The 19564-nt window shown below is 40.5% G+C and overlaps 2 protein-coding genes across 6 annotated transcripts in view; one reads left to right on the top strand and one right to left on the bottom strand.

The window, feature by feature from the left end:
• Window positions 1-19564, bottom strand: part of CASK (calcium/calmodulin dependent serine protein kinase) — a 323187-nt gene that overhangs the window by 116297 nt on the left and 187326 nt on the right. For all 4 annotated transcript variants that reach the window (XM_031661015.1, XM_031661016.1, XM_021932665.2 and 1 more), the window contains one exon: window positions 2994-3077. In XM_031661015.1, the coding sequence (XP_031516875.1) occupies window positions 2994-3077 (84 nt within the window). The remainder of the gene's footprint in view (window positions 1-2993; window positions 3078-19564) is intronic.
• Window positions 1-19564, top strand: part of GPR82 (G protein-coupled receptor 82) — a 103216-nt gene that overhangs the window by 13581 nt on the left and 70071 nt on the right. For both annotated transcript variants that reach the window (XM_031661017.1, XM_031661018.1), the window contains exon 2: window positions 17892-18053. The gene's annotated coding sequence lies outside the window, so the exon portion shown is untranslated. The remainder of the gene's footprint in view (window positions 1-17891; window positions 18054-19564) is intronic.

Here is a 19564-nt window from a genome sequence, read left to right as displayed (position 1 = left end):
TCCTCTTGCCTCAGGGCCCCAAGTAGCTGGGATTACAGGCATGCATGGCCACCACACCTGGTTAATTTCTGTATATTTTGTAGAGATGGGGTTTCACCATGTTGCCCAGGCTGGTCTTGAACTCCCGAGCTCAAGCGATTTGCCCGCGTTGGCCTCCAAAAGTACTAGGATTACAGGTGTGAGCCACTGTGCCTGGCCACAAAAGTAATTTTCTACTGCTTTCTGTGAACTCCCTTTTAATCACTTCCAAGGGAGTCATTACAAATTCAACTGTCACCCACCATTGAGAAGGTTAAGAATAGTGTCTGGGTAGGATGAGCACCTAGTTGTGTGAAAATAAAGTGTGTGGTGAACTCTGAAAGCCAAGGAAGTTGCAATCTCTGTTCTAGAAGTCCACTGAAGAGGCAGAATGAGAATTAGTTCCTTGAGGATGGTAGGTGTAACATGTTTTAATAAGGTGGCTGAACTACTCAAAAGAATACAGCCTTATCAGAAGCCAAACATGTTCACTAATGACCCTGCTGATGTTCCTAGTTCTAGGTTGTTTGGTGGGTCTTAAAACTTTAAATAGCCCTGCAAAGGGATGTGGTAAATCCACATGACCCCTCTGTTTTGACAGCTTGGCCCTGTCCAAACGAATCTTAGTCACCACTTTGGCTATTTTAGGCCCAAGTCTGATTCTGTGGCCCTGGGAGAAGTACAGCATGTGTTTCTTGTGATGGGGCAAGCCCAAGCCCTCTGGTGAAATGTCTGTATTTGGGCAATGAAAGGTTCAACCCCATACAGTGTAATGTCACATGAGGCCAAAGCAGCATTAGGTTTAGAAGGACTTACAGAAGAGTTGACAAAAAAGTATAATAATAGTTCCTGCCGGGCGCGGTGGCTCAAGCCTGTAATCCCAGCACTTTGGGAGGCCGAGACGGGCGGATCACAAGGTCAGGAGATCGAGACCATCCTGGCTAACACGGTGAAACCCCGTCTCTACTAAAAAATACAAAAAACTAGCCGGGCGAGGTGGCGGGCGCCTGTAGTCCCAGCTACTCTGGAGGCTGAGGCAGGAGAATGGCGTGAACCCGGGAGGTGGAGCTTGCAGTGAGCTGAGATCCGGCCACTGCACTCCAGCCTGGGCGACAGAGCGAGACTCCGTCTCAAAAAAAAAAAAAAAAAAAAATAGTTCCTTTGGGGAGGAAACTAACTTCAAAAACAGTTGACCAAATTTCACCATGGAAAATAAGAGTTTTTTATTTGTAGGTTACAGGTTTCGGTGGATATCAAGGCAAAAAGAATAAAAGTTTTGGGAAACTTCCTTGGGTACCATCTCAATAATGGCTTATCATTAATAATTATTTTGGCCAACCACTGTTAAAGCAAATAGAGAAGAGTCAGTTTGAACCCTTGACTGCAAAATCAGTGAGGAGAAAAGTTAAAATGGGAATAATCAACACCAACAATGATATGTTAATATTTCCCTTGTTCTATAGGAGCACGGTTGAATAGACCCTGCTGTAACGATGGAAATGTCCTACATTTGTGCTGTCTAATATAGTAGCCACTAGCTAAATGTGGTTATTGAGCACTTGAAATGTGCTAGTGTGACTGGGAAACTGACCTTTCATTTAATTTTAATTAATTTAAATAGCTGCATGTGGCTAGTGGGGACCATGTTAAAAGTTTCAGGTCTATAGGATAATATTGTGGCCTAATAGTTTCCTCAAAATTCATATAAATGTTTTTATAAGTCTAGAGTTATACATAATAATTCACTAACTTCAGGGGTTGAAAAATAAATTCACAGTATTATTAGAATTTATGGCATATCTGAAAATACTTAAGAAGAAAAGTTTTATAGTTGGCAGGAGTCATGTGACTAAGGAAGACTACTATCCAATCAACCACTTAGAGAACAGTTAACATTTTTCAGTATCAAAAGTAAGTCAAACATAAATTAATTTTAAGAAGTTAAGATAATCAATTTTTCTTTGTTACTCTGGAGGGTTGGCTCTCTCATAGCATTTTCTCTCAGTGCTGAAAAGATTCCATTATTTTATGTTTGGTCTTTTTCAGAACCTTTTAAAGTCAAACGGACTCCCCATATGGGGTGATTACCAGTTTTCTTCTTTCTTTTTTTTTTTTTTTTGTGAGGTGGAGGATAGGGAGAGTGGTAAGAGGGAGAAAGACACCTGGGAAGAATAAAGAAGGTGAGAAAAGTGATCTGAGCTGTAAATATTTTCTAGTAGATCAAGGTAGTGTAAGATTTTATTTACTGCTTTCTGATAGTTGTTCAATCTTAGTTCCAATTCTTTTTTTTTTTTTTTTTTTGAGATGAAGTCTCGCTCTTGTTGCCCAGGTTGGAGTGCAATGGCACTATCTCAGCTCACTGCAACCTCCACCTCCCAAGTTCAAGCTATTCTCCTGCCTCAGCCTCCCGAGTAGCTGGGATTAATTACAGGTGCCAGCCACCACGCCCAGCTAATTTTTGTATTTTTAGTACAGATGGGGTTTCACCATGTTAGCCAGGATGGTCTCGAACTCCTGACCTCAGGCAATCTACCCACCTTGGCCTCCCAAAGTTCTGGGATTACAGGCATGAGCCACCGCACCCGGCCCCTAGTTTCAATTCTAATTCAAAGTTATTTCCATTGAACTAAACATACATTTGTCAAAATATTTAAGTTTGAAAAAACATGGTCTAGATTTATATTCAATAATAATGGATAATAATATAACTATATCTCTGCTATAAATTTAAGACAAATCTAAAATACAACTAATCTTCTATTATAATTTATTGTTTAGACTCATACTGACATACTACCTTAAATAATTTAAAAAGCCAAAATCTTATTGAAGTGGTGGTAATTTTTGGAAATGAGAATTTAGCTATAATAAAAACAATGGCCAGCATTAGTACATATTTATGGGCACCAAAACAGAATAAAAACATGATCATTAACTATATCTGCTTGGCTTTTTTGCTGATTTGTTCAATTTACCTTTAGTTTCCTCCTTGCATTGAATTTCCTCAGCTGCTCTACTGTTTCTGGAAGATGAATCTTGTAGGCATAACGATCCCGCTCCTATGTAAGATGGAAGATAATGAACATATATAACCGTTTACAAAAGTGCAGAAGCTTAATCTAAAACAAATAATAAAGCTAAAATTCTTAAATAGAAAACTCAGATTGAATTTTAGATTGGAGATTTTATTCCATGATACTGGTAAGCAATCTGAAATGAGGGACATTAAAGTTAAACTGATAGTAATAAAATAATATTTCATTTTCTGCAATAAAGGGCTGAAATAATAGGTCACATAAATTTCATACATATGGCTAAAATAACAAATCATAATTATTATAAAGGCATTGTTACTTTTTTTTTTTGAGACAGGGTTTTACTCTGTCGCCCAGGCTGGAGTGCAATGGCAGAATCATACCTCACTGCAACCTTGAACCCCTGGGCTCAAAGTGATCCTCCCACCTCAGCCTCCTGAGTAGCTGGGATATAAGTGCACCATGTCTGGCTAATCCTTTTTTTTTTTTTTTTTTTTTAAATAGAGAAGGAGTATTGCTATGTTGCCCAGGTTGGTCTCAAACTCCTGAGCTCAAGTGATCCTTCCGCCTCGGCCTCCCAGAATGCTGGGATTTACAGGTGTGAGCCACTGTGCCTGGCCTCAAGTTACCTTTGATGTATTTGCCAGGTAAAACAAGCATTTGAAAAATCAATTCCACAACTGATTCAGCATTCTACATTGTCATGGACTATAACAATTACAGACTCTTCTAATTAGGACACACTTATTTTGTTTTTTTGTTTGTTTGTTTGTTTTTTGAGACAGGGTCTTCCTCTGTTGCCCAGGCTGCAGTGTAGTGGTCTGATCATAGCTCACTGCAAGCCAGGTGTGGTGGCTCACACCTGTAATCCCAGTACTTTGGGAGGCTGAGGCAGGAAGACTGTTGGAGCCTGGAAGGTTGAGGCTGTGGTGAGCTAGGATCTCACCACTATACTGCAGCTTAGGTGACAGCATAAGACCCTGTTTCAAAAATAAATGAATCCCCCATTATTTATTTATATATTTTTAGAGACAGGGTCTCATTCTGTCACCCAGGCTGGAGTGCAGTGATGCGATCCTGGCTCACCACCGCCTCAACCTCCCTGGCTCAGGCAATCCTCCCACCTCAGCCTCCCGAGTAGCTGGGACTACAGGCAAGTGCCACCATGCCTGGCTAAGTTTTGTATATTTTGTAGAGATGGGGTTTTGCCATGTTGCCCAGGCTGGTCTTGAACTCCTGGACTCACGCGGGTTCCTCGTGAAACCTTGGCCTCCCAAAGTGCTGGGATTACAGATGTGAGTCACTGTGACTGGCCCCTCATGTATATTTTAAATCTCTTCTTACTCTTCTCCTCACTTTGGTCCTACTCTAATTTGCCAATGTATCCTGAGGATTCATATGCTATAAGTACTCATTAATTTCACAAATATTTCAAGAGCTGATTATATGCCATGCATTGTCCTATGCATTTGGCATACACAAGGAAATCCAACAAAGATTCCAGCCCTCATGGTAGATCATATTCTAGTGCAAGAAGGTGAGAAAACACAAAAAAAGGTAAATTATAGAGTATGTCAAAAGTATGTCAAAAGTACTATGGAATAAGGCAAAAAAGGAGGGATTGGGTACATTGAAATTTAAAATAGGGTGGTTGGCTGGGTGTGGTGGCTCATGTCTATAATTCCCAGCACTTTGAGAGGCTGAGATGGGAGGATCACTTGAGGCCAAGAGTTCAAGATCTAGCAAGAACCTGTCTCTATGAAAAAATTAAAAAATTAGCCAGGTGTGGTGGCATGCACCTGTCATCCCAGCTACTCGGGAGGCTGAGGATTGCTTCAACCCATGAGGTCAGGGCTGCAGTGAGCCATGACTGCAACTGCACTCCAGCCTGGGCAACAGAGCATGACCTCATTTCTAAAAAACAAAAACAAATTGGGTGGTCAGAGTAGGCCCAATTGAGAAAGTGACATTTAGAAGAGGTGAGGGAGTGGTCTAGGCAGAGAAAATAATCAATGCAAAGGCCCAAGGGAGGGAGTATGTCTGGAATTTTCAAGAAGTAGCCAGGAGACTAATGTATGTGAAGTGATGTGAAGGGGTCAAGGAGAATAGTGGATCAGATCAGAGAGATGACAAGGCTGGGGTAGGCCATGCGGGCCTTTGGCTTTTATTCTGAGTAGGAGAGGAAGCCAGTGGAGGGTCTTGAGCTAGAGTGACATGATCTGACTTTATTTTTATAGATTCTGGGGTTACACATGCAGGTTTGCTACATGGTTATATGGCATAATGGTGAGGTTTGGGCTTCTAGTGTACCCATCACTCAAATAGTGAACACTGTATTCAATAGGTAATTTTTCTTTTTTTCCCTCACTTTTATTCAACATAGTACAAGATGTCCAAGCCAGAGCAATTAGAGAACTAATAGGTAAGTTTTCAACCCTCAACTTTTATTTTATTTTATTTTTTTAGGTGGAGTCTGGCTCTGTCGCCAGGCTGGAATGCAGTGGCGCAGTCTCAGCTCACTGCAACCTCCGCTTCCCAGGTTCAAGTGAATCTCCTGCCTCAGCCTCCCAAGTAGCTGGGACTACAGGTGCACACCACCACATCCAGCTAACTTTTGTATTTTTAGTAGAGACGAGGTTTCACCATGTTGGGCAGGATGGTCTTGATCTCTTGGCCTCCTGATCTGCCCACCTTGGACTCCGAAAGTGCTGGGATTACAGGTGTGAGCCACCACGCCCGGCCTTCAACCCTCAACTTTAAAGAAACATTAGTGGCTGTGCCGAGAATAGATTGGAAGGAGATGAGAGTTTTTTTTTTTTTTTTTTTTTTTTAAAAAGCAGGAAGACCAGTCAGGAGGCTTTTGCAGTAATTCAGGTGAAAGATGATGGTGGATGAAACCAGTTGGAAATAATAAAAAGGGTGAAAGAGAGATAGACTCTGAATATATATTTTTTTGTTTTCTCCAAAAAGCTTTACTGAGGTATAATTACATACAATAAGCTGCAAATGTTTAAAATGTACAATTTGATAAGTTTTGACATGTATTTACAACCATAAAACCATTACCGTGATCAAGATAATGAACACATCCATCATGCTCAAAAGTATCTTCATGCCCTTCTGTAGCCCTCATCCCCATTCCCAGTCAGCCACTGATCTACTTTCTGTCACTTAGTTTGCATTTTCTAGACTTTTATATAAATTGAATAATATAGTATGTGCTCATTATTGTCCAGCTTCTTTCATATAGCATAAAGATTTTGAATCTATCCATGTTGTTGCATGTATCAATAGTTCATTCCTTTTTAACGCTGAGTGGTATTCCATTGTATGCATGTACCATAATTTATCCTTTCACTCGCTGACGGACCCTGAGTTGTTTCCATTTTTTGGCTATTACACATAAAGTTGCTATGAACATTAATGTCTTTGTATGAAGACGTGTTTCATCTTTCTTAGGTAAATACTAAGGAGTAGAATGGCTGGGCTATATGATAGGAGTATGTTTAACTTTTAAGAAACTGCCAAACTGTTTTCCAAAGTGGTTATACCATTTTACATTCCTACCAACAGTGTATGAGTTTCCATTGTTCTATATCTTTGTCAACACTTGGTATGGTCAGTCTTTTTTATTTTAGCCACTCCAATACATGTGTACAGGTATCTCATTGTGGCACTAATTTGCATTTCCCTAATGACTAATGATGAACATCTTTGCCTGTGCTTATCTGCCATCTATATATGTTCTATGTTGAAGTATCTGTTCAAATCTTTTCTCATTTTGAATTGGGTTGTTTGTATGTTTTCTCATTATTGAGTTCTGAGGATTCTTTACATATTGCAAATATGTTTAAGTTTACTACATATCTGACTGTGAACTCTGTTTTTAGCAAACACCTTTTCTGCTCACCATTCACTAAGGTGATGTGGAAAGACAGGTAAGGACAGAGTCAAAATGTATTTTTTTAAATAAAATTATGCTTCAATTATGATATCAATTATTTTCTAAGCTAGTAGAATCACAAGATTAAAAAAAAATCTGTTAAGGTATCTGTCTTTTTTTTTTTTTTTTTTTTTGAGACAGAGACTCACTCTTGTTGCCCAGGCTGGAGTGCAGTGGCATGATCTTGGCTCACTGCAACCTCCGTGTTCTTGGTTCAAGCTATTCTCATGCCTCAGCCTCCCAAGTAGCTGGGATTACAGGCATGTGCTACCACACCCAGCTAATTTTTGTATTTTTAGTAGAGATGGAATTTTACCATGTTGGCCAGGCTGTTTTTTCTGAATTAAATAGTACCTCCTGATACTACTACTAATAACGTAATATGCATTCAGAAAAAATTCAATAGTAATGTGCCTTGCACTTTAATGAAGTACATGATTCATAGTCCCTTGTGCATATAAGATTTGGAAAATACGTGTAATTGGTGTGTTCATTTCCCAAAATTCAAATTGATTAGCCTGATATAAATATCCTTTTCACTTTTTATTTTTTTTTAATGACAATATACTTTACAGTCTATATATTAAGGCTACAGAGGGTGTGAGAAGAGCTCAACCATCTGTGAGGAAAATATACTCTTAGATGCTCTACTTTTGTTGGAATAAATATTCACACCAAGTATCATTAATTCAAAGACATAAAGGTATTAAATAGATATCATTTAACAGTCATAAGACATTAACATATTCCTTGGTCTAATACTCAAATTCTTTTTTGATGTGAAATAAGTAAACAGAACTTTCTTTGGTGGTTTTATCAAAGAAATAATTCCTGTTTTATTTAATTAAAAAACTTTACTTTTTTTTTTTTTTGAGACAGTCTCGCTCTTTCACCCAGGCTGGAGTGCAGTGGCACAATCTCGGCTCACTGCAAACTCCACCTCCTGGGTTCACGCCATTCTCCTGCCTCAGCTTCTCGAGTAGCTGGGACTACAGGCGCCCACCACCATGCCCTGCTAATTTTTTTTTTGTATTTTTAGTAGAGATGGGGGTTTCACCATGTTAGCCAGGATCATCTCAATTTCCTGACCTCATGATCAGTCCGCCTCGGCCTCCCAAAGTGCTGTGATTACAGGCGTGAGCCACCGCGCCCGGCCTAAAAAAGCTTTACTTTTATTTACTTTTTCATGTTATGTATTTTCTTTTTTTATTATTATACTTTAAGTTCTAGGGTACATGTGCACAACGTGCAGGTTTGTTACATAAGTATACATGTGCCATGTTGGTGTGCTGCACCCATTAACTCGTCATTTACATTAGGTATAGCTCCTAATGCCATCCCTCCCCCACCCCACCCCATGACAGGTCCCGGTGTGTGATGTTCCCCACCCTGTGTCGAAGTGTTCTTATTGTTCAATTCTCACCTGTGAGTGAGAATATGTGGTGTTTGGCTTTCTGTCCTTGCGATAGTTTGCTCAGAATGATGGTTTCCAGCTTCATCCATGTCCTACAAAGGACATGAACTCATCCTTTTTTATGGCTGCATAGTATTCCATGGTGTATACGTGCCACATTTTCTTAATCCAGTCTATCATTGACGGACATCTGGGTTGGTTCCAAGTCTTTGCTATTGTGAATAGTGCCGCAGTAAACATACGTGTGCATGTGTCTTTATAGCAGCATGATTTATAATCCTTTGGGTATATCCCCAGTAACGGGATGGCTGGGTCAAACGGTATTTCTAGTTATAGATCCTTGAGGAATTGCCACATTGCCTTCCACAATGGTTGAACTAGTTTACAGTCCCACCAACAGTGTAAAAGTGTTCCTATTTCTCCACATCCTCTCCAGCATCTTTTGTTTCCTGACTTTTTAGTGATTGCCATTCTAACTGGTGTGAGATGGTATCTCATTGTGGTTTTGATTTGCACTTCTCTGACGGTCAGTGATGATGAGCATTTTTTCATGTGTCTGTTGGCTGCATAGATGTCTTCTTTTGAGAAGTGTCTGTTCATATCCTTCACCCACTTTTTTAAGGGGTTGCTTAATTTTTTCTTGTAAATTTGTTTGAGTTATTGGTAGATTCTGGATATTAGACCTTTGTCAGAGATGGGTAGATTGCAAAAATTTTCTCCCATTCTGTAGGTTGCCTGTTCACTCTGATGGTAGTTTCTTTTGCAGTGCAGAAGCTCCTTAGTTTAATTAGATCCCATTAGTCAATTTTGGCTTTTGTTGCCATTACTTTTGGTGTTTTAGTCATGAAGTCCTTGCCCATCCCTAGGTCCTGAATGGTAGTGCCTAGGTTTTCTTCTAGGGTTTTTATGGTTTTAGGTCTAACATTTAAGTCTTCAATCCATCTTGAATTAATTTTTGTATAAGGTGTAAGAAAGGGATCCAGTTACAGCTTTCTACATATGGCTAGCCAATTTTCCCAGCACCATTTATTAAATAGGGAATCCTTTCCCTGTTTCTTGTTTTTGTCAGGTTTGTCAAAGATCAGATGGTTGGAGATGTGTGGTATTATTTCTGAGGGCTCTGTTCTTTTTCCATTGGTCTATATCTCTGTTTTGGTACGAGTACCATGCTGTTTTGGTTACTGTAGCCTTGTAGTATAGTTTGAAGTCAGGTAGTGTGGTGCCTCCAGCTTTGTTCTTTTGGCTTAGGATTGTCTTGGCAATACAGGCTATTTTTTGGTTCCATATGAGCTTTAAAGTAGTTTTTTCCAATTCTGTGAAGAAAGTCATTGGTAGCTTGATGGGGATGGCATTGAATCTATAAATTACCTTGGGCAGTATGGCCATTTTCACAATATTGATTCTTCCTATCCATGAGCATGGAATATTCTTCCATTTGTTTGTGTCCTCTTTTATTTTGTTGAGCAGTGGTTTGTAGTTCTCCTTAAAGAGATCCTTCACATCCCTTGTAAGTTGGATTCCTAGGAATTTTATTCTCTTTGCAGGTATTGTGAATGGGAGTTCACTCATGATTTGACTCTCTGTTTGTCTGTTATTGGTGTATAGGAATGCTTGTGATTTTTGCACATTGACTTTGTATCCTGACACTTTGCTGAAGTTGCTTATAAGCTTAAAGAGATTTTGGGCTGAGACGATGGGGTTTTCTAAATATACAATCATGTCATCTACAAACAAGGACAATTTGACTTCCTTTTTTCCTAAATGAATACCCTTTATTTCTTTCTCCTGCCTGATTGCCCTGGCCAGAACTTCCAACACTATGTTGAATAGGAGTGGTGAGAGAGGGCATCCCTGTCTTGTGCCAGTTTTCAAAGGGAATGCTTCAGTTTTTGCCCATTCAGTATGATATTGGCTGTGGGTTTGTCATAAATAGCTCTGATTATTTTGAGATACGTCCCATCAATACCTAGTTTATTGAGAGTTTTTAGTATGAAGGGCTGTTGAATTTTGTCAAAGGCCTTTTCTGCATCTATTGAGATAATCATGTGGTTTTTGTCTTTGGTTCTGTTTAAATGATGGATTACGTTTATTGATTTGTTTATGTTGAACCAGCCTTGTATCCCAGGGATGAAGCCAACTTGATCGTGGTGGATAAGCTCTTTGATGTGCTGCTGGTGCTGGATTCGGTTTGCCAGTATTTTATTGAGGATTTTTGCATCGATGTTCATCAGGGATATTGGTCTAAAATTCTCTTTTTTTGTTGTATCTCTGCCAGGCTTTGGTATCAGGATGATGCTGGCGTCATAAAATGAGTTAGGGAGGATTCCCTCTTTTTCTATTGATTGGAACAGTTTCAGAAGGAATGGTACTAGCTCCTCTTTGTACCTCTGGTAGAATTCGGCTGTAAATCCGTCTGGTCCTGGACTTTTTTTTGGTTGGTAGGCTATTAATTATTGCCTCAATTTCACAGCCTGTTATGGGTCTATTTAGGGATTCAACTTCTTCCTGGTTTAGTCTTGGGAGGGTGTATGTGTCCAGGAATTTATCCAGTTCTTCTAGATATTCTAGTTTCTTTGCGTAGAGGTGTTTATAGTATTCTCTGATGGTAGTTTGTATTTCTGTTAGATTTGTGGTGATATCCCCCTTTATCATTTTTTATTGCGTCTATTTGATTCTTCTCTCTTTTCTTCATTAGTCTTGCTAGCGGTCTATGAATTTTGTCAATCTTTTCAAAAAGCCAGCTCCTGGATCCATTGATGTTTTGAAGGGTTTTTTGTGTCTCTATCTCCTTCAGTTCTGCTCTGATCTTAGTTATTTCTTGCCTTCTGCTAGCTTTTGAATGTGTTTGCTCTTGCGTCTCTAGTTCTTTTAATTGTGATGCTAGGGTGTCAATTTTAGATCTTTCCTGCTTTCTCTCGTGGGCATTTAGTGCTATAAATTTCCCTCTACGCATGGCTTTAAATGTGTCCCAGAGATTCTGGTATGTTGTGTCTGTGTTCTCATTGGTTTCAAAAAACATCTTTATTTCTGCCTTCATTTCGTTATGTACCCAGTAGTCATTCAGGAGCAGGTTGTTCAGTTTCCATGTAGTTGAGCAGTTTTGAGTGAGTTTCTTAATCCTGAGTTCTAGTTTGATTGCATTGGTCTGAGAGACAGTTTGTTATAATTTCTGTTCTTTTACATTTGCTGAGGAGTGCTTTACTTCCAACAATGTGGTCAATTTTGGAATAAGTGTGATGTGGTGCTGAGAAGAATGTGTATTCTGTTGATTTGGGGTGGACAGTTCTGTAGATGTCTATTTGGTCTGCTTGGTGCAGAGCTGAGTTCAATTCTTGGATATCTTTGTTAACTTTGTCTTGTTGATCTGTCTGATATTGACAGTGGGGTGTTAAAGTCTCCCATTATTATTGTGTGGGAGTCTAAGTCTCTTTGTAGGTCTCTAAGGACTTGCTTTATGAATCTGGGTATTCCTGCATTGGGTACATATATATTTAGGATAGTTAGCTCTTCTTGTTCAATTGATCCCTTTACCATTATGTAACAGCCTTCTTTGTCTCTTTTGATCTTTGTTGGTTTAAAGTCTGTTTTATCAGAGACTAGGATTGCAACCCTTGCTTTTGTTTGTTTTCCATTTGCTTGGTAGATCTTCCTCCATCCCTTTATTTTGAGCCTATGTGTGTCTCTGCACGTGAGATGGGTCTCCTGAATACAGCACACTGATGGGTCTTGACTCTTCATCTAATTTGCCAGTCTGTGTCTTTTAACTGGGGCATTTAGCCCATTTACATTTAAGGTTAATATTGTTATGTGTGAATTTGATCCTGACATTATGATGTTAGCTGGTTATTTTGCTCGTTAGGTGATGCAGTTTCTTCCTAGTATCGATGGTCTTTACAATTTGGCATGCTTTTGCAGTGGCTGTGAACTTTAAAAAATTATATAGCTGGGACTATAGGTGCATGGCATCATGCCTGGTTTTTGTTTTTTGTTTTTTGGGTTTTTTCTGACACAAAGCAATGGTATTATGACTTTGGGTAGCCGTCATTGCAAAGTTTTTCTTTACGTTATTTCCTTTTTTTTTTTCTTTTTGTGGAGACAGGGTATTGCTCTTATCTCCCAGAGTGGAGTACAGTGGCATGGTTGTAGCTCACTGCAGCCTTTCACTCCTGGGCTCAAGTAATCCTCCCACCTTACTCTAATTACTTAGAGTAATTACTCAGTAATTACTTACTCAGCCTCCCAAGTAGCTGGGACTACAGGCTCAAGCCACTGCAACCAGTATCATTTTATTTCTTCAACTTGCAAGTTATCCAGGAGTTTTTCATATTTAAATTTCAACCATTCTAAAAAAATCCCTCTTACATCCACAGTAATGATTTACAAATACACATGGACAAATACTGAAATATAACATAAGCCTGCTCATACCAGCTGGATAACATTCTAATTGAGTTTTTCCATCTTCAGATGACATAAGTAGTGAAGTTAAACTGTTGTTTAGACATGGCATGTGATACTCAGCTCAAAGAGCTGTCTTAAACTTTTTCATTTAAGTTTACTGACTTTCTTTTGTCTTTTTCATGCTAGAAATTTATTATGCATCAAGCTCAAATTACTTAGAACAAGAACTATAATCATTGGTAGGAACAAAATAAATACGCTATTAGCCAAGATAAGCTTTGAAAGTCACTGTAAGTAGGTAGTGTATAATGTTAAAACTATCTTCTAAAAGATTTGAAAAATGACTAAAATGGCTGCCATTTTCATTGTTATTTGGCATTTAAACTAGCTTTGAATGAACAAAAGATCCCTGTTATGGAGAAAGTGAGAAAAGTAAAGGAGAAATAGGAATTACCTCTAAACTGTTCATTACGTATCTGGGAGGGCAAAACAAACAAAAAAGAAAACAAAACAAAGAAAGTATCTAAAAATTATGCACTACTCTTTTCTGGGGGAAATCAGGAATAACTAGCACTGAGTATCAGAGGGGTGAATGCATATTTGAGAAGTAGCAGTCCTCCTACCTCAGGCTCCTGAGTCGCTGGGACTACAGGTGCGCACCACCAAGCTTGGTTAATTTTTTATTTTTATTTTTCTAGAGATGGGATTTCCCTATGTTGCCCAGGCTGAGAAGTAATATTCTTTTTTTTTTTTTTTTTCTTTTTTTTGAGACGGAGTCTCGCTCTGTCGCCCAGGCTGGAGTGCAGTGGCTGGATCTCAGCTCACTGCAAGCTCCGCCTCCCGGGTTCACGCCATTCTCCTGCCTCAGCCTCCCGAGTAGCTGGGACTACAGGCGCCCGCCACCTTGCCCGGCTATATTTTTGTATCTTTTAGTAGAGACGGGGTTTCACCGTGTTAGCCAGGATGGTCTTGATCTCCTGACCTCGTGATCTGCCAGTCTCGGCCTCCCAAAGTGCTGGGATTACAGGCTTGAGCCACCACGCCTGGCAAGAAGTAATATTCTTAAGGAGAATCAAGATCCACTGAAATCTCAAAATTGTCCTGTAATACTATTCCATGTCATGGCCTTAAGATACATTATTAATCTACTTTTAAAATATTTTATTGTTTTGCATAATATGAGGAAGTAGCATGGTATAATAAAATGAACATTCATTCATTGATTAAATCACTAATATTCATTGAGCACCTACTGCATGCCAGATACATTCTAGGTGCTAGACAGAAGTGAACCAAGAGCCAAAAATCCCTACACTTAACGCAGCTTATATTTTATGAGGTAGACAGACAATAAACATATAAGTAACATATGGGTATGTCTTAGGGTGACAGATGCTATAGAGGAAAATAAGGCAGGAGAAGGGGGATAGGGAATACTGGTGGCATTCCTTCCCCTACATTTTAAATAGGGTGGTCAGGGAAGGTCTTACTAAGAAGCTGATACCTAAGCTAAGACCTGAAGATGGTGAGGGAACAAGCCATGATATCTGAGGGAAGAGTATTCTAGGGAAGGGTCATGCAAAGGTGCTGAGGTGAAATGTGCCTGCAGTCTGAAGAACAGCAAGGAGGCTGATATGATGGGAATGGAGTAAGAAGGGAGAGTAGGAAGGGGTGAAATGAGTCAAGTGTCAGGAAGCCAAACTGTATAGAGAATTAAGAAAGAACACCTAGAGGGAGAGGCCTGGATTCAGAAGTCATTGTTGTACAGATAGCATTTAAAGCCATCAAAACTAGATGAGCTCTCCAAGGGCACGGAGTGTAGATGGATGTGATATTGTGAAATATATATTTGGTCTACAACTCCGTTTCCTGGAATGCAATTCCTAAAATCCTTAGAATGGTGTAAGGTCTATCTTTTTGTATGCTAATAATTAACTGATGGCTGGCAGCCCCTAGGCAGTTGTAGGATGAGGGCTGGTCACAGGAAAGAACAAGGAGGGATGAGAGGGTTGGGACTTTTGGCCCCACCCCCAACCTCCAGGGAGGGGAGAGGGGCTGAAGGTTGAGTTGACCACCAATGGCCAATGGTAATGAAGCCTCTGTAGAAACCCAAAAGGACAGGGTTCAGGGAGTTTCCGGATAGCTGCACATATGGAGGTTCCTGGAGGGCAGTGCATCCACAGAGGGCATGGAAGCTTCCCACTTCACCCCTACACCTCCATCAATACATCTCTTCATCTGTATCCTTTGTAATTTTCTTTATAACACAATGGTAAAAGTGTTTCCCTGACTTCTGTGAGCTGATCTAACAAATTAATGGAACTCAAAGAGCAGGTGTAGGATCTCTGATTTGTAGCCAGTCAGTCTGACGTTCTGGAGGCCTGGACTTGTGACTGGTTTCTGAAAGGGCGGGAAGGGGAGGCCCTGGGGACCAAGACCTCAACCTGTGGGATGTGATACTATAGTGTCAGAATTGAATTAGGGAATACCCAGCAGCAGGGCTGATTACTTGCTTCTTAATGGGGAGAAATTCCCACACATTTGGTGAAAGAAGTCTTGCGTGTTGATTGTTGTTGCTGTGTGGTGCGAGAACAGAGGAAAACAGTTCTGAGTTTTTCCACCTTCAGTTAGTGTCAGTGAAGTAGGGTTTGCTAGAACGGTCCTGGCTCACAGAAATATGTGGTTTGGGAAGAGAAAGAATGAAAGGGTGGGAGATGAGGAACCTTTGACTCCTGGGTAGACTACGTGATCTTCCATGGTTTGGAGCTGCAACTGTGCTGCAATCAATTACTAAAGGTAAAAGTTACCAGTGGAATTTAGAGATGGATCCAACTCAGGGAGTTGGTTCACTGGATGCATAAGGATATGCAAACTAGAAAGAAAAAGGTGAAGTATTCAATCCCTTGGTGGTGGTTGTGTGTAATAGCTGAACGGAAATGAAACAAATGCTGGATGAGGCCTTGATGCTAGATCAAGCTCAGCTTTCAGTCTGTCTGAGCCCAGGCCACTAGCCTCCAAGCTGACCCCTAAAGGAAAAATTATACAGGGATGACAGTACCTCTACTACCTGTGGTTACCATGACGGTAGTTCATGTGAGAGAAGGGCAAAACCAAGAAACTATTGAAACCAGAGGGTACAGTGTGAAGAAATTGTCTCATTTCATAGATTGGTATAATCAGTTTACTGAAAATCCTTTATTAAAATGGATTGTGAGAGTAACTCATTTAGGGCACCTTCTTTGGTTTTAAATGCCACAGAGTGGACAGGCATGTTTGGGTTGATGCAGGACCCACAGCTCACTATTGAACAATCACAATGGGTATAATGTGATCCATACACACAGGAAGTTATTCCTGAGGGAACAGTCAGCCTAGTGAATGGAATAAAAGCCACTGTAAGGTCTGTATACCCTGAGAAGGTAGAGACTGTCCAGCTCTACCTATAAATGCCAAATGGAGTACCCCAGGTGAAGCAGCTCATTTGGTTCCTATGCAGGCCATGTGGGACTGGCTTTATGATGACTGGGATATTTACTCACTGAATACATCCATTGCTCTGGTTGTAGTAAATGCTATGGCTAAGGGAGCCTCTTTTGTATGGGCACCAATGAAAACATGACTGTAATTAACAAAAGACTGGGGAAAGGCAGAGGGGAGAGTCACAGGACTCATCCCAGGAAGGTGGAAAGTTTAAATGGTTATTAAAAATAAGGTGAATGAAGAAACATTGATTGGGTGAAACTAAGAGAAAAAAGAAAGAGGAGAATCATGGGACTCATCTCAGCAGGGTGGAATCTTTAGAGGGCTATTAAGAAATGGGAAGAATAGGGCCGGATGCAGTGGCTCACACCTGTAATCCCAGCACTTTGGGAGGCCGAGATGGGTGGATCACCTAAGGTCAGGAGTTTGAGACCATCCTGGCAAACACAGTGGAACCCCGTCTCTACTGAAAATACAAAAAATCAGCCAGGCATGGGCGTAGGCACCTGTAATCCCAGCTACTCGGGAAGCTGAGGCAGGAGAATTGCTTGAACCTGGGAGGTGGAGGTTGCAGTGAGCTGAGATTGCACCACTGTACTCCAGAGACTCTTTTCTCAAAAAAATAAAAAAATAAAAAAATAAAAAAAGTAAATAAAAAGAAATGGGATGAATAAAGTGGAAATCGATAGGGTTAAAACAAAGATCTCAATATAATACTATCAAAGGTTGGTAGGGAGCCTCTGCTGTTCTCCCAATGTTAAGGGGTTCCAAACAGGTTTGCTGTATTCACCCCAGTTTGGAGAAATTGAAAAAGTCAGAAGGCAGAGATTACAGTGAGAAAGCTGACCAACAATTACTTGGGGTAATATTGAGGCAGGTTAATCAAGACAAAGATTGACAAAAGGAGCAAGGTCCCTCGGCTCAACCCGCTGTTGCGGACTCAATGCTTTTTTTAAAAAAAAAAAAAAAAGAAAAGGGTAAAAGTAAGGGTTGATAGGAGTATGAGATTTGGAATGTTTAAACGGGATATACATAAATAAGTTATGTCTCCTTTACCTAAACATTTTATGGAACTGGATAACTATGACTGGGTGGGGAACACTTCCCCTACTCAGTATTGTAAAACAGAAGCAGTGTAAATCTGTACTTCAAGCAAATATTAATTGGACATGCTAACTAGGCACCAGTAAGATTGCTTGAGCTCACACAGTGTAGAGTAGAGAAGCTGAAGTGCTAGTAGGGACAAATTCTCCATCTGCTTGCTCTTTGCAGGGTGTTTACTGGGGCTTATGGCCAAAGTCTGTGAGCATCTCCCAGTGACAACTACTGGGACTTTACACTAGAGAATTTCCACTTGGGGGCATTTACTACCTTGCTATGGGACATTAATTGAAGCTAACCCCTATGACTGAAGGACATAAAATGATCTTGACACCTGAAATACCCATGCTTTCTCACATGATGTCAGAGAAACATTCAAATGGGGATGGCAGTGCCCAGAATAGTTCCATAATAAAATGGAAATGGTTTATACAGGAGCATCCTCCCTGGGAAGTGCAAGGAGGAAATACTCTCAAGCAGGGAGCCTCTTTTTCCCTAGGACTGACTCTGGAACTGTGTGAGGAACTGCGGGATTCTACTGACCCTTGGACGGGGCCCCATGAACAGCTTTCAACTGACAACAAAGAGCTGCCTGGTGTGTGGATGACAGTTCCAAGGTGAACAATCCTGTTTGGAAGGATGCCACTCTTGATCAAAGAAGGTAAGATCAAATTAGCTTGGCGGCTAAATTGCATTCTGAAGAAATGAATACAGGCAAAAGCTCCCATGTTTGGTTTTTTACTGACTCATGGACAGTCACCAGTGGCCTGGTCACAAGGTCAAGCAGAAGGGCAGTGGAAACCTGGTCTATTTATTAAAGGGATGCCCATATGGAGAATGGCTATATGGAAATTTGAGGGGTGCAATAATTAGAATATGTTGATGCCCATCAGAAGAGCCTCTTTCTGGGTTCGGATTGACATTGATTGACATTGACAAGCAGAGAACCCTGCGTGCTCCCTTGAAGTGGCCACCTGGGTCCATGAAATGAGTGGATAAATGGGTACTGCAACAGTGCAGAGATGGCCTGCATCTAGACAGGTTTCTTTTGCACCATCTCAGGCACAAAATGCCAGTAAGAACTGTTCTGTCTGCCAGCAAGAGACAGACACTGCCCATGGCTGTGGGGCAGATTTCCTGATGGGAAAGCCCGGAACAAGTTGGCAAGTGAGGCTGATGCTGGTAGCCCTGGGAGGCCACAAATCGGTTTTGACAGGAGTGGACACTGATTCTGGACTGGGCTTTGCTTGCCCGGTGGAAGATGTGAATTATGAGAATGCCATAAAAAAGCCAGGACAGAAGATATTGCACAGATTTGGAGAGCTGAACACCATTTCTTCAGGCCAAAGAACACACAGTACAGCCCATAATGTTCCAGCAGTGGGCAGAGATATTCTTCTCAGAGTAATAGTTTGATAGAGACTAAAATGGGCAGTGAAAACATTGGTTGTCTAAAACAGGGGGAGATGAAAGCAAGAAGGGCTGGCTTACTTGCCTTTACCAGTGTGTACTCACACTCAACATGAGTGGGGCTAAAGGAGTGTCCCCACTAGATATTCTTTTCTTTTTCTGATTGATCTGGGGAAGAGAGGGTGGTGGAGGATGCTGGTATGACTATGCAATTCTTGACAAGAGGGGAGTATGCTGAGATAATGACTATACTTCTTTTCTTTCCTTCTTTTCCATATTACCTAAACTCCCCCCGCCCCTCCCTATGCAGTGGTTCTAGGACCAGAGCCATAACTACCAGTGTTAGAACCAGGGATGATTCCTAAACAAGAAATTGTAACTATGTTTTAATTGTAAAATCCTAAACAAGAAATTGTAACTATCCTTTTAAACCTCGTGTCAGAATTCCTAAGGACCTGATGGGGGTAAGTTGTGCAAAATGGGTTAATCGTGAATGCAGCTATATTGCCTGGTGGTAAAAACGGTCCACTAAATTGGCACCTATGTAACCTTAGTCTCCCTGCATGGGAATGGACTAAGGAGGAGGTAATTACTAGACTAATATTGCTGCCTGCCATCTAGACCAGCACCGTGTTGATTCTAATGTTTCTTCCAAAGGTTATTAATAAAGTAAAGAAAAAAAATTAACAGCTGAGAGTAAAAGAATAAATAAATAGGTTATGAATTCAGGGAAATCCATTATTACATTACATTAACACCTTG

This window comes from Papio anubis, chromosome X (genome assembly GCF_008728515.1).
Source record: "Papio anubis isolate 15944 chromosome X, Panubis1.0, whole genome shotgun sequence".
NCBI lineage: Eukaryota > Metazoa > Chordata > Mammalia > Primates > Cercopithecidae > Papio > Papio anubis.
Note: the sequence above shows the minus strand (reverse complement) of the source record. Positions and strands in the feature narration are given on the sequence as shown.